At 42.0% G+C, this 26686-nt stretch overlaps 2 protein-coding genes across 4 annotated transcripts; one reads left to right on the top strand and one right to left on the bottom strand.

Moving 5' to 3' along the window:
* Positions 1-256: 256 nt before the first annotated feature.
* On the top strand, positions 257-13856 carry edrf1 (erythroid differentiation regulatory factor 1). Of its 3 annotated transcripts, none has more exons than XM_079690646.1 (26): positions 257-375; positions 560-689; positions 1322-1530; positions 2165-2231; positions 2324-2449; positions 3442-3566; positions 3693-3840; positions 4080-4187; positions 4276-4397; positions 4855-4966; positions 5220-5367; positions 5459-5570; positions 5816-5927; positions 6214-6489; positions 6567-6638; positions 6744-6891; positions 7016-7207; positions 7994-8194; positions 8360-8578; positions 9005-9231; positions 9365-9523; positions 10631-10780; positions 11181-11334; positions 11947-12062; positions 12169-12335; positions 13056-13856. In XM_079690646.1, exons 2-26 carry the CDS (start codon positions 597-599, stop codon positions 13216-13218), a joined length of 3726 nt encoding a protein of 1241 aa, XP_079546772.1. In that variant the 5' UTR covers positions 257-375; positions 560-596; the 3' UTR covers positions 13219-13856. The 3 variants fall into 3 exon arrangements, with proteins under 3 accessions (XP_079546772.1, XP_079546771.1, XP_079546773.1); XM_079690645.1 differs by having other exon boundaries at positions 262-375; positions 539-689; XM_079690647.1 differs by having other exon boundaries at positions 273-375; positions 568-689.
* A 1116-nt stretch (positions 13857-14972) lies between these two features.
* On the bottom strand, positions 14973-24975 carry dhx32b (DEAH (Asp-Glu-Ala-His) box polypeptide 32b). Its single transcript, XM_079690754.1, has 11 exons — positions 24586-24975; positions 24241-24434; positions 21556-21931; positions 20726-20962; positions 19953-20046; positions 19719-19868; positions 18486-18677; positions 18269-18409; positions 17561-17751; positions 15790-15980; positions 14973-15269 (listed from the first exon to the last, which is right to left on the bottom strand). The coding sequence occupies exons 1-11, from the start codon at positions 24865-24867 to the stop codon at positions 15104-15106; spliced, it is 2214 nt and encodes a 737-aa protein (XP_079546880.1). The 5' UTR covers positions 24868-24975; the 3' UTR covers positions 14973-15103.
* Positions 24976-26686: the final 1711 nt, after the last annotated feature.

Genomic DNA, 26686 nt, shown 5'->3' with positions numbered 1-26686 from the left:
TTTCAGAATAAAGCACAACAGAATGTGCTCAACTCTTCTAGAAAGACGCTCTGAAAGCACTTCCGGTTCAATTTTTTAAAAACATGTCGCATTTACTTGAGTATTTTCCTTAAAATAAGGATATAATCTACTTTTCAACCTCAGAAAATATTCTACTTAAAAAACGAAATCATTTTGATGGTCGATATAAGAAATAAGACGTGTTTTGTAGTTTGTCTCTTGGTCAAACCGGAAGTTGTTGCTGCTCACATTAACGTGTGCTCTGACAACAACAGACAGACTGTCCGGCTGAAATAGGAGAAGCTGCAGATTTATTTCTCTAGTTTAGACAGGGTTGAACACATTAGATATAACAAAGAAACAACAGCGTCCCATGTGAGTGTAATTTAGCTTTTATTCTGTACAAATTCAAGAGTCAGCGCTGATATTTCCAGCAGCTAACCTTTCAAGCTAGCAAACTAGATACAACTTTATTGAGACATTTGATCTGGCTGGTAATACTGCGTAGATTTATCATGAGTTGTCCACCCATGGATAGGTTTTCTGATTGTTAAAGCAGATTGTCAGTGTGTGCTGGGGTGAACTGTGTGTCCAGTATGAGTGCACCAGCTGGGGACAGAGAGATCCCACTGGACAATGCAAAGGAAGAGATCAGTGGCCCTGTCTGCACAGGAGAGAGCAGCAGACCTGTGAGTAACCATCGACTAGAAAGATGTATAAATAAAGATCAAATTCGGAAATCCAGCCCGAGTAACTCACTACATATATGATCAGCGGTGTAAAGTAACTAAGTAGATTAAATACAAATGTGAGGGACTTGTACTTTACTTGAGTATTTCAATGTTTTGCTACTTTGTACTTCTACTGCATTACAATTAAGAGGTACATCGTGTAGTTTTACTCCACTGCATCTATTTAATACATTTAGGAACTTTGTAGATTTGGTTTCATAATGTGAAATATAATCAACACATAAATAAGACTTTAGTTACACCTTGAGTAACATTCACACGCTATCCTGCAGTATACAAAGTCATTAAAACTAGCTGCACCTTTACCAGCTTGATAACAATTAAATGCGTCAATAATTATAATCAAAACATATGATATATATTATTCTGAAATGGGTCAATCTGCATAATGACTACTTTTACTTTTTGTACTTCAAGTATATATTGATGCCAATACATTTGTACTTTTAAAAGAAACATTTTGAATGCAGGACTTTTACTTGTAACAGAGTATTCCTACACTCGTGTACTTCTAGATCTGAGTACTTCTCCCACCTCTGGATATTATGTTTTACTTTGTGTTCCTGCAGGACTCCGCAGTGTGTGCAGGCAGCAGTGAGATAAAGAGCCGAGCGGTGGTGAAGTACTGCGCCGCCCCCCCCCCCACCAGCTATGCCCTGCTGCAGGAGCAGACGGACCTGAAGCTGCCCCCTGCCAACTGGCTCAGAGAAAACCCCCAGCTGGGCAGCGCGGGCACCACCATCCTGGGCTCCAGCAGCAAGAGCAAGCCTTTTTCCAGGTATAATATCATCTGAAATATTTTACTACCATTGTTGAATGTTCTAATAGAAACTGTGCTGGCCTCTGTGGATTCTTTGCTTTATTTAGGAAGGACACTGTCCAAAGAATGGTTTTAACAAGTAAGCCTGGCCCATAGTGGTTGGTCAAAACATACAACTGTGAATTCATCGTTCACAGTATTGATGCCATCTTTAATGATTTCTATGACCAAAAAAAACCTCTTCTTTCTCACAGACATACAGTACCTGCAAATTGTGGATTTAAAGCATATTGTAATGTTAAAAACTCTTGTGTGTATCGCCAGGGTTCAGTGACATTTATCTATGCTTTAAATGTCATCAAATGTTGTGTTTCATAAATAAAAATAAAGGACAGTTTTTGCGAGGACCGTTTGTGAATATGTTATTCTAGGTAGAGATAGAGATACAAGTACATTTTTATTGTCTTGGATAACTGTGTAAACCAGCCGGGCAGATGGCCTCTGTTGTTGGTCTGAATGCTCTCATGAAGACAGATTAAAAACCACTGTTCATCCATTTTAGGTCCAGTGTACAATGGGGTAAATCGTTAACAACCCTTATCCACATTCACAAAAACTCTGTAATGATCATATTTATTTCCTTCTTTTGTAGTTTTGGGATGGCTTATGAATTCATCGATTGCATTGGGGACGATGTCGACGTGGTTTCAGACTCAGAGGTTTGTAGAGCTGTCGCAAAGCTGGTAGATGAAATTCTGAACCATGGCATGCGCTCACACCTTGTGCCAACATGGTTCTCTTTAATTTTCAGAACATCAAGAAGCTTTTGAAAATTCCCTACAGCAAGTCCCATGTCAGCATGGCCGTTCACCGCGTGGGGAGGACCTTGCTTTTGGACGACCTGGACATTCAAGAGCTCTTCATGAAATCTTCTCAGGTACAGCAGGGACTGGTTTACAACTTTTTAAATAGTTATCAGAATCAGAATAACTTTATTCATCCTACAAAGGGACATTCTGTATTTGTTACAGCAAGAAAAGAGCCAAAGAAAGTCTAATATTACCCAAGAAGCATGCATACAAAAATAGTTTTTTTTTAAAAGATAAAGAAAATTACATGATTTACAAAATACACATCCTGTAACAGTTCTGAGATGGAGCAGTCAGGTATATATATTGCACAATTATTAACGGCATATATATATTGCACATAATTGGTATTGCACAACAAGGGGACAATACTTATGACTAGGGATGTCCCGATCACCTTTTTTTGCTCCCGATCCGATTCCGATCATTTGATTTTGACAATTTGCCGATACCGATTTTTCCCGATCCGATCTTTATGCAATGCATCAAGAGAAAAAAAAGAAAAAAAGCATTCAAGTTGTCCCTTAAGGTTATTTGTTTATTTAAATTGGATATTCTATCCAACATGGATATAGCTTCTTTTTTTCACAGCAGCATTGGATCAGTTCAGTTGTGCAGCATTGGATCAAAACAAAATAAAGCTTTCAGTACTCGTTAGCTTACTGCTACAATTAGACACTGCGCCCTGCCCACTCTGTTGCCAGATTTGAGAGAAATAAGCAACCAGGTCTATGAAAACAAGCCCCAAAGAAGCAACACATACATGATGTTCCGTAATTTGAAACCAAAACTAAGGCCTCAGGATGACTTTAAGACTTGAACATGGTCATTTTTGTTTTGTAACATTGAATACAAAATTTAAAAAAAAGTATTTAAAAAAAAAAAAAAAAAAAAAAGATCCCGATCCCCGATTTTTTCCTCCCGATTCCGATCTTTTGAAAATCACCTGATCGGCTCCGATCCCTGATCACGTGATCGGATCGGGACATCTCTAGTTATGACTTTATCTTTTGTGGTATAATTGATTGTATTCTCTCTCCTATATTTGTGTTGTATGTAGACTGGGGATTGGACGTGGCTGAAAGAGTTTTACCAGCGGCTAATAGATCAGAAGTGGCAGAGGAAGAAGAAGAGTAAGGAGCACTGGTATCAGAAAGCTATCCTGTCAAAGTTCCTCTACTACAGGTGGGTTCTTGGCGTTACTTGAATTATAAGCGAAAAAAGGAGAATATATCACGGGAGTCAGGTTGCATGTCTTCTTCATTCATCTTTCTCAGTCCCTATCTGATAACATCTGCTGTGTCCCTCCAGTATAAATGGTGATGGGGCTGCAGAGCCTGTCCCAGTCAACCCTGACGGAGAGGAGAAGGAGAGCGAGGCGGAGGAGTTCAGTTCCTCCTGGCCCACCGCCTTCACCAGCACCGCGTCTGACACTGAAGAGTCAGATGCTCCCAAGCAGGTAAAGTACAGTCGCTGTTTGACATCTACCTTTTAGTAAACAACGAGGCCAAGTCACTTTAGAAATCATGTGTATTTCTTGGAGAATCAATCGTGTGTGCCTTTCAAAACCTTCACTACTTAATGAGATTAAATGTATAAGAAGTGTTTTAAGATTCGATTGGCTCCTGGTAGACCACGAGGCATGTGTTTTGTAAGGAGTTTTGGTTTGCACTGCGTTAACTGGCTTTCTTTCCAAAGGTGCAGGAAAGTTTTTCTATGGACAGCATGTTTGCTCTGGACCAGGTGACGTCGGCACCCAAAGAGCAGCACCTCGCCATGCTCTTCAACGAAGGGGAGAACAGTCAGGTAAAACAACGTTCTTTATTGTATTTACTTCTACGGTATTGGTACCTCATGTCTAATTTCAGCATTCACCTCTTCCCTTGTTCGACAGGGTTTGAGAAACGACTTTGTGCGAAACATCATGTGGACGTTTGAGGATATCCACATGTTGGTTGGGTCCAACATGCCTATTTTCGGAGGGGGTCGCTATCCCGCCGTCAGTCTGAGACTCAGGTTGGTTTGCTCCCATTAGGATTTAAAATGTGAACTAATTTAGAGAAGACCTGATTATGTAATCCTTCTAATTATATTGCATGTCTGTTGCCTTCTGTTGGGGTTAGATAAGATAAGAGGTACTTTATTGATCCCAATTTGGGAAATGTTTGCGATATCTCCCGTGTTCCCAGGTGTTTACGCACCATCCCCCAATATGTGGATTAACTCTCTGTAAACTAGTTAAAAGGTCTAGAGAGAGAGGCTGGTCAGATTTGACATGGCAACCCACCAGGGCAGTCAGAATCTCTGGCTGTGTGACTTGTGATGTGAATTTCTCCGGCCGATACTTGTAAATAAACATTCATTGTTTGACATCAAAGCTCCAACTCTCCTCGTGTCTCTCTGAGTCCTGACTCTCCATTGCTACAGAAGTTTCCCTTACACTAACGTCTAAAACGTTCTCACTGTTTCTCAGGGACAACAACAAACCGATCAACATCCTGACGGGTATCGACTACTGGCTCGACAATCTGATGTGTAATGTCCCCGAGCTCGTCATGTGCTTTCACGTCAACGGCATTGTACAGGTAAATAACGCTCCAGTATTTGATTATGATGAGGTTTACATATTTGTTTGATCATAGCAGTCCAATTCTTTTTTAAATCCCTTTTAATTTGAGCTCTTAATTGAAAAATGTCATCAATAATGAAACTTCATCTGCTCTGTATCTAGTCTTTGTAATTTCTGATTTGATGCAAACTGCATTCTGTTGTATTCTGTGCCTTTGCAATAAAGGTGAATCTAATCTAAACAAATTGAAATAAAAAATGTTAACGCAGAAATACGAGATGATAAAAACCGAGGACATCCCTCATCTGGAGAACTCGACCTTCTCCACGAGGGTGGTGAAAGACATCGCCCAAAACATCCTCTCCTTCCTGAAGTCCAACTGCACCAAAGAGGGTCACACCTACTGGCTGTTCAAAGGTAGGAACAGGTCGATTTTGGATTAACTCTGTACTTGTACTCCGCACTTTTCTAACTCGAGGTTTATTAATGTCACTTCTTGAATCCGCAGCCAGTGGGAGTGACATTGTGAAGCTTTATGATCTTACTACTCTGTGTGAGGAGGCGGAAGAAGAGAAATGTCAGAATCCCTTCACTCTTCCTGTGGCTGTGCTTTTATACCGGTGAGTCTCAGGATAAGATTGCATGGCTGGATTTGGAACAATGTCTTCCTATTCAAAATTAGCTTATGACATGTCATGGAAAATGAATTTGTTATTTTACCTCAAATGTGATATTTGCAAGTTAACAGTATTTGGTTGAATTGGCTGTTTATAGAAATGATTGTTTATAAGTGAGTTATGTTTTAATCAAATAAAATTATCTTAACTGTAATGAGTTCTTGTCTATTCTCTGGTTTGTTTTGTAGAGTTGCCAGTAACATGATGCTGAAGGCGAGTCAAAACAGAAAGCACTACGGCACAATCAGAACTCTGCTCCTGAACTGCGTCAAACTGCTGGATGAGGAGAGGCACCCACAGGTAAGATCCACCTTCATATCAAAGTTACAATCGACAAAATCAAATTAGGAAAGAACACAAGGACTGCAATCAAACCCTGGCGCTGCATTCAAATGATTAGATGCCATGATTAAGTGATAGATGGGTAGAAAAGTCACATGGAGACTGTTTTAGTTTAATGAGTTGTCCTGATTAAATAAGTTCAGTATTATGAATCTATATTTCAACAGCGGGAAAGTAAAACGTGCCTTAGTGTAGATTTGATTGAACCTGACTCCCCTCCTGACCCCCCCCCCCCCGACCCCAGATCATCGCCTCGGCTCACTACATGCTGTCGGAGCTCTTCCAGCTGGACGAGCCTCCGGAGGAAGATGGAGAGGAGTCGATTCGGGCCGGCGGCTCAGAGGACAGCTACAGCGACGAAGACAGAGAAGAAGAGGAGGAGCTGACGGAGGACAGTGACGAGAACGTGTCCTACCGCTCCTGCTGCAGCCCGCAGGACGACAGCAAGGCTGTGGCTGTGATCCGCTCCGTGGTGGAGCTGTCCGTCCCCGAGAAATACAAATCCACTCACCAGATCAGGGTCAGTCACTCTCTGAAGACCTGAGGGGACAGTGTGGAATACTGAGAATAACCTTTCTTTCTTTTCCCCCCCTGCAGCCAAGCAGTGTTTTCCCTGTTTCTCTAGACAAGGAGGAGAAATGCAGACATGTCCTGAGCTGCGTGCTAAAGGCGAGTCTCTGCATATTTGTTTTTTGAAAGACATACAAAGCTAATAAAGTGTCCCAGGAGATATGTCATCCACTGTGTTAATAATCGCTCTATTGGAATACTCAGGGGCTGAAGGCGGTGGATGTCACCATCAAGAAGGAGAGCGATCTTCCCGCTGCAGACCCCAACACGCCCATTCCTCTTAAATACGAGGACAGGAATGCAATCGGAGCCTGTGCTGCCGAGCAAGGCCTCTCTCTTCTTCTTGAGAGAGGTCAGTCTACAGCCCTTATTTCAAAGATATAACACCGCATTAGAAAAAAGGCAACATGCAAGCATTACCAGGACATTCTCCCTCCCCCCCCCCCCCCCTCTATGTGTCTCCCTCCTGTCCCCAGCGATGGCGTGGCAGGCGGACCAGAAGCTCCCGACGCGCTCCGGGATGATCCCCGGCTCCTGGCAGCACCGCATGAAGCTGCAGCTCTTCCTCAAAGCCTCCAAGGCGTACTACGTCCTGTCGGATGCTGCCACCAAGCTGCAGAAGTACGGGCGAGCTCTGCGCTACATCAAGCTCTCCCTGCAGTGTTACGGTGAGGTTATTTAACAGGAAGTGGGGCAATAAACCGAACATGGGGGGGGGGGGGGGCAGAGCCTTCTCCATCGCTGCCTCCACCCTCGGAAACTCACTCCCACAACACATCAGAGACCGCACTGACCCCCCCCCACCTTGAAAACACTGACCAAAACACACCTCTTCAGACTGGCTTCTAATGTGTGAATAATGTTGTGTTGCTGTTTTAATATTTAAATTTAACTTTTTTAGATTTTGTTTTATTTCCGTTTTATCACCACTGTAAAGTGTCTTTGAGCACCTGAAAAAGCGCTTAGAAAGCAAATGTATTATAATAAAAGCTATTAGTTTTAGCTGTGTCATCTCTTAAAGGTGGGGTAGGTAAGTTTGAGAAACCGGCTCGAGATACTTTTTTTGTTATATTCCATGGAATGCTCTTAACATCCCGATAGCAATGAATATCTGAAGTGCTTTGACAAAAAATCCATAAAAAAATGTCATCTGTGGAAGCCGTAGCGCTGTAAAAAGCACGACCAATCATCTGAGCCGGCCCGGCTAAAATAACTGGATGGCCTACCTGCCTGTCAGCCTTCCATCTGTGCACAAACTTATCTCGTGCCCTCATTGGTCATGTGCGCGTTCGTGTGTGTTGGAGGAGGGGCTCTGTAAGGAAGTGGCAGATTTTTTTTTTTTTTTTGGCTGTGTATTTTCAAATTCTAGCACACTCGAGCTGGTTCCTCCAAAATGACCTACCCCACCTTTAACATTAAGGTCACTTTCCAACTTCTCTCCATCTCTCCTATAGACGCGTACTGTTCAGTGAGCGGTACACTGCACCCACAGGTGCTGCAGTTCCACAGCCAGTGCCTGTCTCTGTGTGGGGACATCCATCTGATGTTGGCCCAGAATGGGAACAACAGAGCAGCTTACCTGGAGGAGTACAGCTACCAGACCAAGGAGGACCAGGAGATCCTGCACAGCCTGCAGAGGGAGAGCAGCTGCCAGGGTCAGTGCTCAAAGCACACTGTGGCTTTTTTTGAAAAAGCTTAAAGGCCTGATCTAAATGTCAGTGCTTGTTTTAACCCATAATGTCCTGTCCTTTGTCTTTGAAGTTGTTCTGTTCCATTGTTGCTCATTTCACTTGGCACTGACTTCCCTCTCTACCCACCAGCCTTCAACATGGCCACAGACCTGGCTACGGACCCGGAGTACCAGCTGTTTGTGAGCAGTAAGTGCTATGAAGCGGCGTATGAGCTGCTCTTCTCTGAGGCTTTGAAAGATCAGGACTCAGATCAGCTGGCTCAGGTGCTCAAAAGGCTCGGGAACATCCGCAACGAGATGGGAGTGTACTTCATGAACCAGGCTGCAGCCATGCAGACGGAGAAAGAAGGTGGGCTGGATTAATAGTCACAAGATGGAAGTTATATTCTGAGCAGACAGAAAACTGTTCATTACTTTTCATTTAGCTGACGCTTTTATCCAAACCGACTTACAATGACCAATTACAGGGACATTCTCCTTGGAGTACCTAAGTGCCTTACTCAAGGGTACACTAGTGGTGTACCCCCCGACCTTAAGCCCACCTCACTTATCCATTAGACCACCGCTACACTGTACAATGATAGTTATTCATTTGAGATATTTAACATTCTCCATTTTGCACGAGTAATGATGAAGTTCAGATCCTTTGAACTCGAAAGATAATAGAAACAAATAAGCTTCTTGTACATGCCAAAGTATGTAGTGCAAAACAGCTCATTGCTCCATTTCCCACGCTGCTGTATTTAACCGGCCTTCCCCCTCACCCCCCCCCCAGTGAATACGTCTGTGTCCGGAGCAGAGCAGGAGATGTGGAAGAAGAGCTTTTCCTACTTTGAGAAAGGCATGAAGGACTTTGAAGCCATCGAGGACAGCACTAACTCTGCTCTGCTGCTGTGTAACACGGGCCGGCTGATGAGGATCTGCGCTCAGGCCCACTGCACCCTGTCAGCTGATCAGAGCCGGGGGGAGTTCTCCCCCGAAGAGGCGCTCTACTATAACAAGGTGCCACATCAAAACCTTTGTGTGAAGTGATGGAAAACGATTTGATCTTTTTGTAACAATATCTATCTTTTCATCATCGTAATCCTTCCCGATCATGCTGTTAATGCATACTTTCTAAATCTATTTCCCCCAGGCTATACACTACTACCTGCGGGCCAGGAAGTCTCTGGCGAGCAGAGAGAACCACTCTGCGGTGTGGGACAGTGTGAACTGGGAGCTCTCCACCACCTACTTCACTCTGGCTACTCTCCTGCAGGACTACGCCCCGCTGTCCAGGAAGGCCCAGGAGCAGGTGGGCTGCAAATATTCTGAATCAAACACACATTTGTTATTATCCGGCATATTTCCATGTGCTTTGACAACCTTTATATCCTCAAAGTCAACTTTATTGTCAATCTTTCAGTTTGTGTGTACAGACAGAGAGATCGAAATGCCGTTTCCCACAATCCCGAATACAAAAATATATATAAAAATATTTATAAAATCAAGCAATCTGATTGGTTCTTAACCGTGATATACTGAGCGTATACCACGGGTAGAATTGTAAGTTACTTTTCACAACAAGTCAGTATCCCTCCGCGTCTGAGAAAAACAGTATACCGTTGGGTTGAAAAGCAAACTGCCTGAAGTTTGCTTTTCATACTGGAACCAGAAAGCAGCGGAGAAGTAACGGGGCAGAAACCCTCCTTTTTATGTCCAGACATAGACATCAAACGGCAAAACATATTCAGTGTGCAGTTCCTTTGGCATTAGGGCAGGGATATCTAGATACTTTTGAAGGTTTGACATAATGAATTGTGCTACTTTTAAAGCAAGGAACGATGTTTTCAAATCTGTGATCAAAGAGGTCCGCAAAAACACTATCGACCAATCAGATTGCTTGATTTGTCTTGTCAGTTTTATAAATAGATTTACATTTCTTCCGTTACGAAACAAACTTACAAAGCATAAGATGGAAACATTTAAGATTAACTTCGACCTCCTGGGGGGTCTTACTATGGAGGAGTGGATGAGCATATACCACGGCCTGTCGTGAGCTATTGCTTAAGTATATACCTATATATATATATATATATATATATATATATATATATATATATATATATACACACACACACATTAAGATAAAAACACAACAATCCATTTCTACAAAATAACAGTCACTTCAATATCTTTGAGAATGTACATTAGTGTAAGACTGTCCATAGCAGCGTACAAAAAAGTGTCTGGTGCTGGATTTGAGTGTCTGTGTGTGGGGTGTTAAAGTCCAGGGGGGGGGGCAGAAAACAAATAGTGCACTTTTTACGAATGCCAAGATAAAAACATCAGTTGTTTTTGCACCAGTGACCCCAAGACGTGTGATCAAACTTCTAATCACCCAACCTTGTGTTTTTGTCAGATTGAGCGTGAGGTGACGGATGCGATGATGAAGTCCCTGAAGTACTGCGACCTGCAGACGGAGTCGGCACGGCAACCGCTCTACCAGTACAGAGCTGCAACCATCCACCACCGGCTGGCCTCCATGTACCACAGCTGCTTCCGCAACCAGGTCAGAAACCATGTTAGGGCATACAAGGATTACTGCATCATCACCAGAACCCCTTCCATTGACCACAACTTCACTGGCTGCCTGTCAAATACCCCTCACCCCTAAGGCTATCCACAACCTCACTCCTCCATACCTCTCCAACCTCCTGCACATCGACACCCCCCCCCCCCCCGTACTCTCAGATCTTCTGCTTCCATCCACCTTTCTGTTTAACCACCATGGGGTCCAGGGCCTTCAGCCGCTCTGCACCCTAGTACCCAAAAAGTACAATTTCCTGTTAAGAAAAAGGACTATACTATGACTAAACACGGTCTCTGGTGATGGGATGTCTGTGCCACGCTTACAGCAGAATAACACTCACTGAAGGTATTCTGTGTGTCTCTGTCTCGCTGTGTGACAGGTGGGGGATGAGCACTTGAGGAAGCAGCACCGCAGCCTGGCAGAGCTGCACTACAGCAAGGCGGTGTGTTTGTTCCTCAGCTTGACAGACGCTCCCTGCGAGTTGCTGCGCACGCTGCTGGAGAGGGTGGCCTTCGCCGAGTTCACCATGGCAGGTGAGCCGCAGCGACTGCTCTCAAGTGCCGGGTTTCCATCTGCATTCACACGTCTCGCTAACAAACCTATTAGAAAGCTGCTCGAGTCCTCACTAACACTAAGAAAGTGGATCACATCGCTCCAGTTCTGAAGTCTTTACACTGGCTTCCTGTGTGTCAAAGAATTGATTTCAAAAATACTTCTGCTGGTTTATAAAGCTTTGAATGGTTTAGGTCCAAAATACATTTCTGACCTCCTGCTAAATGATGAAGCATCCAGATCTCTCAGGTCCTCTGGGACTGGTCAGCTTTCTGTCCCCAGAGTCAGAACTAAACATGGAGAAGCAGCGTTCAGTTATTATGCTCCAAATATCTGGAACAAATCCAGGCTGAAGACTTTTCTTTTTGCCGCTGCTTTTAATTGATATATTCATGTCTCACACTGCACTGTAACTTTTATTCATGTTCCTGTGTTATTCATGTTTTGCTTTTAAATGTGTTTTTAAAATATGTTTCTGCTTCTCTATTTCTTAATGCTCTTAATGTCTTTGAATTGCCTTTTGTTGAAATGTGCAATTTAAATAAACTTGTCTTGCATTCTCTTGAGTTACGTTTCATTTTGTGTTTCTGCAGGTCAGAGCAGCAGCACGGCGAAGCTGAAGAGCCTGACTGGAGCTTTAGAGATCATGACAGAAACTCGCTCTGCCTTCCTGATGATCCATAAGGAGCTGCTGGAGGAGCAGATAGAGGTACCGTTCAGAGCAGCAGTTTGAAATGCTCTCTCATGCTGGTGCTTCTTTCCCTTTCCCGATCACACACTGCATACTAAATCATATTTGACTTCTTGTGCTGTAGTTGAGTGAACCTGCTGAGTCATCGCATTCTCCTGACGCGGCCGGGGGCTCCCCCTCGGGACTGAACCTCCAGGAAGTGATGAAGCTGATCGGCGTGTTTGAGCCGAGCTTCTCCTTCCTGCTGCTGCAGGTGATCAAACTGATGACGACCCTGAAACGGAAACCAAGGTGAGCGAGACACAATGCACATATGAATTCAGACCTTTTTACAAATCAGCCACATGACAGCTATTTAGACAACCACGAATGATCCCGTGGTCTAACATCAGAGATATGGCATGTTTAAAGTTAAAAGTCAAAGTCAACTTTATTGTCAATCTTTCAGTTCATGTGTACAGACAGAGAGATCGAAATACCGTTTCCCACAATCCCGAATAAAACAACAAATATATGTAGGCAAATATGTATAGACATATTTATACATATAATAATAATAATAATAAATTCGATTTATAAAGCACCTTTCATTGCTCACAGCAATCCCAAGGTGCTACATGAGGCATAATAAAAATAAACAAAAGTTTAATCAAAAGCTTTTTTTAAAAGAAAGGTTTTTAAGCCTTTCTTGAAGGCATCAGTGGTCTGTGGAGTCCTCAGGTGGTCTGCACACATTAAGACCTAAATAAAAGCACAACAATCAATTTATACAAACTAACAGTCACTTCAGTATCTTTGAGAATGTGCATTAGTGCAAGACTGTCCATAGCAGCGTAAACAAAGTGCTGGATTTGAGTGTCTGTGTGTGGGGTGTTGAAGTCCAGGGGGGAGGGGGGGGAAGGGGAGAGAGTTCAGCCTCCTGACAGCCTGGTGGAAAAAACTGTACTCATTGCTTATACTGTATATTTGACTTTTCTCAATGCTCACCACTAATCATATTTGTTATTACAGCAATAAGGATGAGGAGCTGCTGAAAACCTTTAAGAACGTGTACTCCAAGCTGCTGCGAGCGGAGAAAAACGCTCCTCTGCTGAGCCGCATCGAGCTCCACATCGAGCTCCTGCAGCAGCTGAAAACACAAACAGGAAGTGGAGACACGGGAGCGCATGCATGATGAAGACAGAAACCACAGAACGAAGGACACTCCAGACCTGAAGTCTTCTTTAAACCCCACTCAGTGACAGAAGAGATGATTTATACACAGCTTTTTTAACACATGCTCAGGCAACACCGTCCTACTCTGAATGACAGTCTGAAAGCTGATTCACCTGCTGCGCCTTTAAAAAAAAACAACTCATCTTTTCTCTAGCATTTGCATCGAAGGTTTGGAATTGTACATTTTTGTGAAAAAGTTGTAAATTAGAAGGATATTATTTAATTGTCTTATTGCCTAAGCAGTTATGGCTTGCGTGTAAAGCTCCTATGTGTAGGATTTGTTTTTGACTGTACCACATTTGATCTGGATTGCCTCCTTTTTATACAAATAAAACATACTGTATGATTTTAAAGATGGTAGTACCATTTCCACACACTCAAAAAGAGGGATTTCATTTAGCATCAGCTTACAAAAATAATTGGTCATTTTCATATTCTATAATACCAAAAGAACTGTGAATAACAGATTGAAGTGTGATTGCTGACCAACAATTTTTTTTTTTTTATAACAGTGCAATAGCTTGGCAACTTTCAATGCAATGTTTATGTCAGCATGGTTTGCTGTGATGTGAAAATTAAAGGTTTTTAAAAAAGAAATTGTTTGAATTCATGTTCTGGATGTCACAAATCGTTGGGATATTGTTACACATCTGATATACTTTTGGGTTCGGGAGATTTTATTGAAAATGTGTTTCAAAGCATCCCATGTCAAATGACCCACTGACTCTTACTCAACAAGATATCATTCCTACACTGGACCAAAAAGACCCCCCTTTTTTCTAGGATTCTATACTTCTTTGTATGAACATTATGCAGTTTTTTTACAAGAAAGTTATTTTTCCACAGAAATATTCCTAGAAGTAGAAATACAACCCAATACACCATTTTCTTTTTTTCGTCCACTTTAGTAATAATATGTATGGATGTAGATTCACTGGATCAAATGATATGGCACACATTGATCAAACTAAACGATATCCTACTGTATATAAATATCCTCCAGACGTCTGATGACTAAAATATATAATTAAAATGACAGCTTCTGGCAGACAGTCACAACACATACGCAAAGGACACGTTGCCATTACCGATGACACAATGAAAAGGGCTGTCATCTTGATTCAAATGATGTTCTTCTCTAGGTTTGAAAATCTTTGGAATCATGAGACAATATTAATTCACAACTGCAAAATATTTACAGGTGTTAAGTCGTTTTAGACATTTTAAAGAGCAAAATGCTACATATTATACTTTTAAGTGGGTCAGCTGACAGAGTGCTGAGGGTCCTGGCTCTGGTCCGTCCTGCAGTCGGGTCACTGGAGAGGCAACATTAAGTTTTGAATTCAGCGTCAATGAACCGTGTCGCCCCGCTGTCACTGAGCTGTATCCGCAGCACAAGGAGCTGCAGGTGGGCCGAGGCTTTCTCTGAACCTCATCAATCAGGCCGGCCCCTCGGTGCTGGGGGGACCGACGGAAGAACAAAGACTAAAGGGACGATGTGAACGGAGCCACAGAATTATTAATAATGTCAGGGGGGCTGGGAACCTGAATTGTTAACCTCGCTTGAGTTTGATAAGATTTGACATTTTAAAATATGAGAAAAGTATCCTTTTAGTAACAATATGTTCTGTTTAAAAAGAAGATAAAACACAATAGTTGGGCAAAGATCATTTCAGAAATTATTGTTTCTTTATTTCATATATTAGTGCACACTTTACTATGTAAGATAAACATTATGATACTGTGACAATACTGAGGGATTCATGACCAAGATGAAAGGAAATGATTCCTGAAAAAACTGATTACACAATTATTCTGTGCTTCTGTGAAATAAGTCCTGTTAGCTATTGTACGACGCAGCGGTCTGAAGTCCGGTCCTCCTGCGGTTCCTCGTGGGACGTTGCAGGTTTCTCCTTTTGGTACTGATGGTTCAAAATGTTTTGCAGGATGTCTTTGCTCTCACTCGGTGGTAGATTGTAGAAAAAATACAGTGGTGCCATCTGAATGAACCTAGTGAGAGAAAGGACAATATATTCAAACATTGTTGCGTTGATTGCAACTGAACTAAACCTGTTTCAATTTGGTTTGGAATGACTCCTAAGGGTTTTGTGGAAAAAGACTTACAGGATTTACTGACAATATCCACTCCTCACATTATTTGAACTGATTGACACATGTAAAATGTTAAACCTAAGAGAGCACGACACAGGCTGCAGAGCTTCCTCTCCTACATTAAACTGCTCCACATTCCCAGGAACTCATCTACCCATAATCCCTCTCCTCCAGCTGGTATTCGAGAGCAGGATTAGGGCTCCTCCCCTCACAAGCATGCATGACCAGTGTCTGCTGAACTGAGGCTCTACATCTGGACCGAAAGGGAATGTGTCCGGCTGATTACATTTAAGCTTCTTTAAAAATGTTAAGATACGAGGGGTGTTCAGCTAGGCTTTCTTCAAAAGCAACAGGAGACCACCGTCTAGTCAACAAGAAACACGGTTTAGAAGACACAGAAAAACAAATGTTGACCTACTCCTCTGGTGTTGTGTGGGTTACGGTGCGGAGGCAGTTGTCCTCGGAGAAGGAGTGCTGGTGGAACAGCACCCACTCGGGAAGGCCCAGTTTCGGGGTCCTGGCTCCGTACCCAGACAGAGGGTGGAGCTGTGCCACGTGGTTATGGGTGAGGATCAAGTAGTTCCCAGATCCATCCACATCCCGCGCCACCTGAGGGAACAGCCAGGTGAGTCAGATACTAGACTGAGTTTGCCTTAAAGGTGACCTATCATGCAAAATGCACTTTTGAACGTCTTTTCTACATGAATATGTGTCCCCGGTGTTCCAGGGAACTCACCAAGTGTCAGAAAACACAACCCACTCTATTTTCCTCAATACCCAAATCTCTTAAAAAGGGGCTGCAACAGATCTGATACAGACTGATCCAGATTTGAACACTTATGTGACGTCACAGAAGTGGCGCCACGGCTATTGGGCCAACTCCACCAATCAGGAGGAGACAGCCACGGACATTGACGTTAGCAAGCGCTGGAGACGCTGTAGTACATATTTCAGGCCTGTAGATGGTGCTGTTCTCACAGAATCAGCCCATGCAAAGACAGTGTTAAAATGAGCGAAATGAGTAATGGCTAAAATGCATGATTTGTTTGGTATTTTGAAAAATAAAAAGTATAAATATGCCTTATATAGGTATGGTCCTACACTATATTATTCAAATATAGCATGATAGGTCCACTTTAAACTAGCTCGGTGGAAGTCTTGTTGGAAGCAAACTCCTGCTCTCTGCTGCACTTTCTCAATGCATTGCGATGCTTTTTAACCTGTCACCTGAATGTGTGTTGAATTTGCACTATCCTCCTTTTAATGCACAATTTCATTGTCGTACCTTTAATCTAAATGTATTTTTATAGATGTCTACTCTACAATTTTCTGTTTGTTTTTATGTCTTTTACTGGTATCTGTGTTCTGTGTGAGATACATTTTCTGTGAAATGTCTATGTGAAGCACTTTGGACTGCACTTGTTGTATGAAAAGGTGCACAAATAAAGATTATTATTATTATTATTAAACAGTGCATAAAAAACCCAAAAGATAACAGATGACGAGAAAATACTGACTGATTAGTTGAAATACTAAAACAGTTGAAGATGTAGTTGAAGTGGCAGTTTAAATACAAACTCTGAGAGAAGATGAAGTCATAATAATAATACATTTTATTTACATAGCACACTTTAAAAAGATTTCAAGGTGCTTCACAATGCTATATGAGGAGAACATACAATACAATAAAAAGTTATCTAAGGAACATATTGAGTAAAATATGGTAATATAAAAAGAAGTTACAGGACAGTTAGTAAAACACGGTGCAGAACAGGTTGAGGCTTTTCTTGAAAACTGAGAGTGAGTCAGAGGTCCGTATGTTCTCGGGAAGCTGATTCCAAAGACCTGGACCCAGTGTCCATTTAGGTGTCAGCACTGAGGGAAGTTGAGTTTAAAACGGTCAAAGAAGTTAAAGATGCCGTCGCAGTTCAAGCATTGAAAGGAATTAAAATGTAAGATGATGTAAAGGTGATTCATCAAGATAGTAGTTTTAGAAGTGAACTAAATATTGCTAGTGTACAGTATGTGCTTAAAGAAGATGTCTGCTGAAATGTGAACACTGTTAAGTAGGATAGAAATTGTGAAAGAACATTTGTGGAAGTCAGAGAGATGAAGAAGGTTTTTGGTGTTGCTCAGAGCTGAAGGCCTGACACCTGAAGGGTCTGTTTATTAAAGTTGTGTTTCCTGACCTGCATGAAGAAGCCTGCCAGCAGGGCTCTCTTGATGCTGAAGGTGTTGCTGCGGGAGCCGAAGGCGGGCAGTGAGGTGGGCAGCTCGATCCTCTTCAGAGTGTCCGTGAGCTCAGAGCAAAGAGCGTCCGCTGCCAGCAGAGCGGCGTGGCTCAGGAAGGAATCCTGACACCACTTCTCCTCATTGCAGCCTGACAAAGAGTTGGTTATAGGAATACACAGAGTAATGAAGACATCATCAATATGTCTGATAATGTGTGTTTTTTAACCTTACATCAGATCAGATATCATTTAATGACCCCATATTGGGAATTATTATTGTTCAGCAGCACGTTAACAAGGCATTACAAATGTAAAATTGAAATTGAAATGAACATAACAGTAGGTATATCTATAATAAATCTATTAAATACACAATATATTACTAACAAATTAAGATAGACAAATATTGTCTACAAAAAGAAAAATATAAACAAAGGATACTAATACAATATACACAATTCCCCTCAACTGTCCATTGTCATTTCGTTAGGCCACCTCAAAAACAGTCATCGTGACAGAATCACAAAATATGTTGTGATTATGTAAATACCCCCTTGAACCATTTCCAATGTGATTAAACCTGTTTCTGTGATTATTCTCTGATCTCTATGGCATAGTGTGTTTGTGTGTGATGTGTGTGCATTCGCCGATGCTCTGTGAACTCACATGGGTTCTGCTGGCTTTGTTTGAAGGCCTTGTAGATGTTGATGAGGGTGAAGTGGTCTCCCTCCGGGTGCTGGAACTTCATGTGGCTCTGAGTCGCCTCTGGCTTCATGTCCGCAGAGGGAACTATGAAGCAAGTTGGTGCTGAAACAAAACAAAATGTTTAGATCCTTATGTTTACTACATTGGTTCAAATGACACGGGAGCCGATGTTACCAACCTGTTAGCATGGCAGCGATGATGACCACCTCGCTGAAGCAGTCGAACTCACAGGAGGCCAGCAGAGTTTTGGCCATCTGCGGCTCCAGGGGGAACTCAGACATGATGATGCCCATCGCTGAGAGGTTTCCGTCATCATCCAGAGCTGCAAGGTAGTCCAGCTCCTCCAAAGCCTGCATGAGGCCACCGGGGTCTGGGATGGAGAGGATTTTGGATCATACTTTAATCTATATTTTACTAAATGATACCTTGGTGTAACTGGGAACCAAATCCTACAGAGAACCAGTCTTGTCTTCATGACTATCAAGTACAATCTAGCGTTTAGGTTGCAGATTGAAACAATGCAAATACTCCTACCCTCACTTCTCCTTTTACAAGCATGATGGAGAACCTAAAATGGCTTTCAGGTGACATAAAGACATGTAAGCTCTTTCTATAGACATCCATGACAGATCAGCTTCAAAGCTAGTGAAAAACTTCCCACTCAATTCTACACACTGGCACTTGTAACAAAGAGATTATTAATAACATTATTTTTCAGGTTTCGTGCTCTCTAAACTGTAATCCAGAGTGCTGACCCACTGAGGCAATCCCCCCCCCCCCTTCAAAATACCGGCACCCCGGTGGGCTGCTCGGAGTAAAAAGGCAGCAAGAGATTACATTTTATAATCCTCATCTACATCTGCCATGCATCACTATGCGAGATGAAAAGTGTGTCATGGTTCCAATGGGATTTTCTGTTCTGTTTTTGCAACAAACATGCTTTTCTTTGGGAAATCACAGAGGAATTAAATCCACTTTTAAATACGCCTTATTATCCTGTACACTCCCACAGACCAACACCATGCTCTAATCAACTAGTGTGTGTGTGTGTGTGTGTGTGTGTGTGTGTGTGTGTGTGTGTGTGTGTGTGTGTGTGTGTGTGTGTGTGTGTGTGTGTGTGTGTGTGTGTGTGTTGGTGGGGGTGAAATCCGGGGGAACAAAAGCACATGGAAGCAGGTCAGCTCTAAAAGGATGCTGGCAGAACAGGAGCTGTCGGTTCAGCTGAGACACGGCTCACTGCCTTCAAATAAAAAAAAAAAAGTTCCTGTGTTGCAACAAAAGGGAACAAACTGACTGAACCCAAACTGTTCTCATTATCACTGAGGATGATGAGGAGTCCAGGGCTCAGCCAACACACATGGTCATTAAAACTTTCTCTGTGTTTACTTTTATCCACGTGTGTAAGTCTCACCCGGCCTGTCGATGAAGTCGCAGTGACTCAGTCCAGCGATCTCCATCCTCTTCAGGAAGAGCACCGTGGACGTGATGTCAGACTCCACCACGCGGGGGCGAATCTGCACAGGAAGCTGTCTGTCCTTCGGGTACAGGCAGAAACACTTGCCTAAAGGATAGAGAGTTAGGTTTACTACATGACAGCAGCAGGGGATTAACTCCAAAAGTGTTTTGCAAAAGTTGAACTTCTCACCTTTGGGACCTGTCAGCTGTTTGCGACTCTCGGCTTGACCCGTGCTGATTGGCTGAATGAGGACTGAGTTAGTTCTGATCCTGGGGTTGTAAACCTGCAACAGCATCACAGTGTGTTCACTATATAAGATGCTCAAACGTAACCAAGTACATTTTATACTAACACAGCATTTTCAGACATTTATGTGAAACCTATAGTTAAAAGTTATTTTGCAGATGAAGATTTTACATTTTCATTATATTATCAACCAAATAATGTAAAAATACTAAGATTAAACAACCCAACAGCGTATTAAGTCGACAAAAATAACACTATTGCGCAGAGCTATATTCAAAAACTATTAACATGAACAAGTATACTTACATTCAAATATAAAAACGTATAAATATATAAGTTGAAATATAACTCTTAAAAAAAAGAACTATAGTAAAAAGATTGAAAATGCGAGGTGTCTAAATCTTGATTTATTGTTGTAAATCAAAGGGTAATGGGATACATAATACATGATATACATAATTAATGAATCAGCAGAATTGTCTCATTATCTAGAGTGTTTCTGGTCATTCCAGTATAATCCTTCTTAATTGCCTTTTTTATATAGCAAAAACAACCAGATAGATATACAAATACAAAACAAGGGATATAACTATATATAAAAAAATCATGGTGAATTGTTGCCATCATTCTACATCCTAGGGTACCATCGGATGCCTGCCCAGTTCTGGTGGGATCTTAGAGATTTAACATTTATAACCCTGGAAGAAATAACTTACATTTCTTTTCTCCAGCCCGGCATCAATGACAAAGTTTATGGAGCCCACGGCCCAGAAGAAGTCCTCGTTTGGGCTGGATGTGAGGAACACCCTGCGGGTCCGGGCTGCCCCCCCCTCCTCCAGGAGCGGTAGGTTCCCAGGGCGACCAGGGTGCACAGCGACGGGTAGGAGGTCCCCCAGCTCAGGGGGTACACTCTGCCCCTCATGGCACAGGATGTCATGGGCCAGATCTATCTCCTGGTGGACAGCAGAAAAGCAGAAAGTCAGAGGAAGACATTATTTAAAGGTCACCTATTATACTGTTTTTCATCAATATATTATCTCCGATATATACAAAACATGTCTCTGAAGTGTTTGGCTCGAAATACAGAACAGATTATCCCATAATCCCCTCTGTTTCAGCCCTGTTTCAAAAGTGCTGATTCTCTGTCTGTTACTTTAGATGAAAATAAGAAGCCCCTCCCCACGCCCCGCTCTGAGAGATATTTGGTTACAAAGAACACAAGGGTGCTCTAGGAGGAGATTCAGGAGATAAGGTGGGGGGGGGGGGGGGGGGGGTCACCTTGGTTGGTGATTGGCTAATGGTTACACAAGCCAAAAAACCGTTATGATATCATAAAGTGGCCTAAATTCTGATCAGCTCATTTTCACACAGGTTTTTATATAAATGGATCAGGACAAAAAGTGAGCAAATATTTTTTCCTGAAACTTTCAGAATCCCTTTCCACAGAGGGGACACGTGTTTATGTATAAAATTCATGAAAAAGTGGATTTTGCATAATAGGTGACCTTTAAGAGCACACATACCATCATGCAGTGCTGCTTTTTACCTGTGTCGTCACCAGAAACACAACCACGTCTCCTTCCTCCTCTGAGCGGTGGATCTCCAGCACCAGGCGGAGAGCCGAGCAGAAGTATCCGTCCCCCGTGCTGCTGTGCACCCCCGCCCCTGCGCCCGGGCTCTGCAGGCGGATCAGAGGCGCTGCTGACCCGTTGAAATGGACCAGCTGCTTCGGGTCGGGGTCCACAGCTGTGAGTAGGACGACCCGGAGCTCAGGCCTCTGCAGGGCCACGTCCTTCAGAAGACCCTGCAGCACGTCGGTGGCCACGGTCCTCTGGTGGGCCTGGTCCACCACGATGACTCCGTAACGCTCAAGCAGAGGGTCCGACATCATCTCTCTCAGGAGCATGTCGTCAGTGCAGTACCTGCGGGGGGGGGGGGGGGGGGGGCAGTCAACCATGCTTGACATTACACACACTGTACATACTGTACATATTGAAGTCTACTTACACTACCTCACAGGATGTATTGGACTTTTAAGTTCAAGCTACTGTACACAATGTGTTGTTGTATATAGAACACTTTGTTTATATGTTTAGTAGATTGGTATATTAGAGAGTAATCATATTTATTCTGTATATTTTGATATAACTGTAATGTTCATCTATATGCAGATGATACCGTTATTTACACATCAAAACCAAATCTCTCTCAAATTCAAGTTTCACTCCAGTCAGATTTCACCCTCCTGCAAGACTGGCTATTCCAGAACAAGTTACTTTTGAACAAAACTAAATCCTTCTCTATGATCTTTGGTACCCGACACAAACTCAAATCTTTGACTGGCTCATGTGATATTTCTTGCAATGATGGTACAATTCTGCATAGAGTTGACAGTTTTAAATATTTAGGGGTATGGCTTGACTCTAACCTTTCATTCAAACCTCATATTGATCATATACTGCATAAAGTAAACTTTGGTCTCGGTACTCTTTACCGCTCTCGGCACTGTTTTACCTTAAAAGTTAGGAAAAAACTTGCTACCCAACTGCTATTTCCCTTATTAGACTATTGTGACGTTGTTTATCTCAATGCTCCGAAATCTGTTCTAGCCCCGCTAAACATTGCTTACAATAGAATGTGTAGATTTATTCTCGGTTGTGATTTCCATACACACCACTGTGCACTGTACCTAAACCTCAATCTCCCTTCTCCTGATTTGAGAAGACATTTGCACTGGCTTGAGTTCATTTATAAAAGTTTCAACTTTAATTATCCCCCATATTTGAAACAGTATCTCTTTCGTTTTACATCAACCCACCAAGTTAGACATACCTCTCAGCTCTTCTTCACCGTTCCTCTAGTTAAAAAGGACATTGGCAAAAGAGCCTTCAAATTTAAAGCTCCCGCTGATTGGAATAACTTACCTGCTACCATCAGATCTCTCCCTACTCTGACTTTGTTCAAGCGTGCATTGTCGTCTCACCTCAAGGTTGAATGTTTTTGTATGACCTGAAGTACTTTATTTATTGTTTAAGGGTTGTTGAGGCTCCATCTTATTTCACCATCTCCTCATGAGATGACCCACCTATTGCCCATTTCTAAGTCTTTATTTCTAAGTCTTTATTGTTATGATTTTGTATATATAGTACAGCTACTCTACTTTACTCTACCCAATGATATGCATTCAATGTAACCGCCTATAATGTATTACCATGTGCTGTATGCTTAGGCTGAATGTTTGTAATTTCTTGGTTATTTCTTCCGATGTATGTGTGTGAATGTTGTTTGTATGTTGTACTTGTTTGTTATTTGTTTTCTTGGGACCCCCTTGAAAACGAGGTGATTCACCTCAAGGGGTTTATCCTAATAAAGAAATTTGAATATATATATTCTGAATATATGTATTTTTACTGAGGATATGTATATATTGTTTTTCAATGTTAATGTTCATCCTTGTATTTTCTTATATTTTTATGAAATGTTGTAATTCTTGTAGATTGACTGCCAAAATGCTGCTGTGACAAAACAATTGTCAACTTTGGATTATGAATGTATCTTTCTATACATTTATCTATTTCTATCTATTTATCAGGAGGGAGCAAACAGTACCACACCCAGTATTTCAATAAAAAAATGTCCACCATTAAAATGTGTTTTGTATTCGTTCCGCTCATGATAGTGCACAATAAAAGCGAAAAGATTCAGAATCAAAACACAACTCAATTTACACTTCCCATGACCAGTAGAATCCATAATAGCCTCAACATAAATCCTCAGGTTTCTTAATTATAATTCAGAAAGAGAGGAACCTCCGATGGGCATTTTAATGAAAGTCACTTTTATCTACATGTCAGCTTTACCCCCATTAGTGTAATTTACTCTGATAATTACGCAGAGGAGGGGATCTCTTCTACATGCTGGCGGCCTGAGGATCTGATCTTTCCCCCCTCAGTGTCCCGGCTTCCTTTGTCCCCCATCTGACTTATAAGGGACCCTCATGAGGGAGTGTGACATATGGGCAGACGGGGGGCTGGGCAGCTGTGGAGGAGCCCCTGAAAAGAGGAAAAGAGTCCCCTCGGGCCTTTTGTTCACTCCTTTCTTGTGAATTAGAAAGGGCGGGGTGATTTAGCAGAGTGTGTCATGACTGTGCTTTATATTAACCCGGCAGAAAGAGAGAAAAGAGCAGATAGAGAACACATGGATAGATCTGCGAAGTGCTGCTTTTCCATACCTTAGGACCGAGTCATTGTGGGAACATGCTTCCAAAGGGATGCTGTATCCGACCTCATGACCAATGTTGACGTCCATCTCATCTGCCACTCTCAGGGCGAGATCTACAGCCTGCTGCGCGTGAATCTGCGTACAAACCACCATGCCATGCTGGAACTGAACTGACAGGCAGAATTCAGCACACCACTGGGGGATCTGTTTCAAAAAAGAGCAATATAAGTTGTTTATATCACAGATGCGTCCCCACTTTGTAAACGTTTGAATATCCACCTGTTACAAAGTTTCTTCATGAATTAAAAGTGCAGTATTTCCGATGGTAAAGTGTAAAACACCCTGCAGTACTCACTTGAGAACTTCTTCCAGTTTTGGCAGAGCCACTGACAATGACAAACCGTCCTTTGGCCAAAGTGTCCATAAATTCACATTTTGCATCCCACACTGGCAGCTCTTTCCTTTCCCTCAGCAATTTGTAAAACCTGGAGGAATAAGGCAGTCCATCAAACTGATTAAGCTCCAAAATATCATCATTTTCTGTGTCTCGTTGACTCAGAGTCTCTGAATCTGAACAACAGGGTGATATCCTCTTGGTATACTCTTCTCCAGTTAAACCGGTAATGTCCTGCTCCATCACAAGTGAGTTCCCAGTCTGTCTGCTTAAGATTTCATAAACTGATCCACAAAAACAAAGTCTGGAAGTGTCCTCTCTCAGTAAACTGTTGGACAGCACACAGTCCGCTCTGCTACTGAAGCCAAATGAAAGACTCTGTAGGCGGCCAGCCCAGTGCTGTCATGTGGCCACTAATCCCATAGAAGAGCGGTCATCAACTGATGACACACACTCTCTCTCACACACTCTCTCTCACACATTCACACACACTGATGTGAGAACACAGAAAGATGGGCAGAGGCTCAGAGGGGTCTGATGTTTACAATACAAACTGGCTCATTTGCAAAGACCCCAAGCTATGCATGAAGAAAGCAATGCAATTATTTCCCAACCCTGTTTAATTAAGAGAGTAATTAGGAAATTAATTATACCACTGGTTGACAAACTGAGATTATTTGTGCATCCAACAACAAGCAGTTGTGCCAGAAAACACAGATATCTATAACCAAGGGGTTAGCAGTAGCACCAACTTGGGATTTGTTTTCAGCCTCCACAGTGACTTCATTTATAAGTTCTTAAACAGTGGTGTTACATTTGGAAACAAACTGAAACAAATTAATTTCAGTATCTTCACTATTGGTGTCATACTTCTACTGTACATATCATTGTACTTGGGTTGAATCAAGGCAGCATATAAGCTAATACATCAAATTTAGAAAACTCCTTCCTATTAACTTTAGTAACACACCAAGAAAATATGTTTGGCGCCCACCAGTGGCGGACAATTAATAATGTTTAAACTGAAACCACTTAAAGGTGGGGTAGGTACTTTTGGAGAAACCAGCTCGAGTGCGCTAGAATTTGAAAATACACAGCCGGAAAAAATCTGCCACTTCCTTACAGAGCCCCTCCTCCAACACACACGAATGGGGGGCCCTATGCAAGATGCTGTTTGGGGGCCCTAGTTTTTACAGTTTTTTTTAACGACAATGGGGGGGATTCCGAAGCCTTTAAGATGATCAGTGGAGATGCATCAATCTGTTACACTTTAATAGGAAAACAGGCTAATTTCACAAAAACCAAGCAATTGAAAATTACACAAAAAATGATATTAAAAAGGTAAACAATAAGGTTCCTCTCTGTCAATAAATGCAAAAGATGCAGCATTTTCTCAACAATGTTTGATTTACATTTTTCATCTTCCTCAGACGTCACTCATTGGCTGACAGCCCAACGATGATTTGGACTTTATTACCCCAAAAACACAAGCCACAGCTTTGCTTTCATTGTAGTTTAGTCGTGTTTATATCCTACATTGGATTTTTAAGCATACAATTATGGAATGCCATTTAAGCCAAAATTAAATACATAAATAAATACATATATATATATAAATATGCCTATGAAACACATTCTGAAATAAATAAAAGACTTCCATATACAATGCTTCACCGAACACGGAAGGGGGCTTGGCTGTCTACAAATAAAGACGGCTCATTTTAACTCTCCCCAAATATATTGAGGCTGAACCTGAACTTTGAATTCTCTGCTCCCATCATAATCTTGGCGATCTTGTTAAAATTGTGAATGCAGAATTAGAAATACTATGTAACTGGTTTGCAGTTAATAAATTATCCCTTAATGTGGCCAAAACAAATGACATGTTATTCAATACAAAGTCTGAGAGTAGAAATGACTGCATTATACGGATTTGCAATACCGAGATATAAAAGTTTGTGCATGTACATTTTTAGGACTGCTTGTTGACGAAAAACTCAATTGGAAGCACCATATAAATTATGTACAGACTAAACTGTCAAAAACAATAGGTATTTTGTAT

Source organism: Notothenia rossii, assembly GCF_949606895.1.
Source record: "Notothenia rossii genome assembly, chromosome: 6".
NCBI lineage: Eukaryota > Metazoa > Chordata > Actinopteri > Perciformes > Nototheniidae > Notothenia > Notothenia rossii.
The sequence above is the reverse complement of the archived record's forward strand: the minus strand, read 5'-3'. Positions and strand labels throughout refer to the sequence as shown.

What these genes read in the sequence shown, in the direction of transcription:
- edrf1 (XM_079690646.1), top strand. Translation starts at nt 597, where the DNA reads ATGAGTGCACCAGCTGGGGACAGAGAGATCCCACTGGACAATGCAAAG. An exon ending in ACGAAGGGGAGAACAGTCAG is followed by an intron (nt 4,188 to 4,275) that starts GTAAAACAACGT and finishes CTTGTTCGACAG; the next exon opens with GGTTTGAGAAACGACTTTGT. An exon ending in GCCGTCAGTCTGAGACTCAG is followed by an intron (nt 4,398 to 4,854) that starts GTTGGTTTGCTC and finishes ACTGTTTCTCAG; the next exon opens with GGACAACAACAAACCGATCA.
- dhx32b (XM_079690754.1), bottom strand. Translation starts at nt 24,867, where the DNA reads ATGGAGCAGGACATTACCGGTTTAACTGGAGAAGAGTATACCAAGAGG. An exon ending in CACAATGACTCGGTCCTAAG is followed by an intron (nt 21,932 to 24,240) that starts GTATGGAAAAGC and finishes CCCCCCCCGCAG; the next exon opens with GTACTGCACTGACGACATGC. An exon ending in TGTTTCTGGTGACGACACAG is followed by an intron (nt 20,963 to 21,555) that starts GTAAAAAGCAGC and finishes GCTGTCCACCAG; the next exon opens with GAGATAGATCTGGCCCATGA.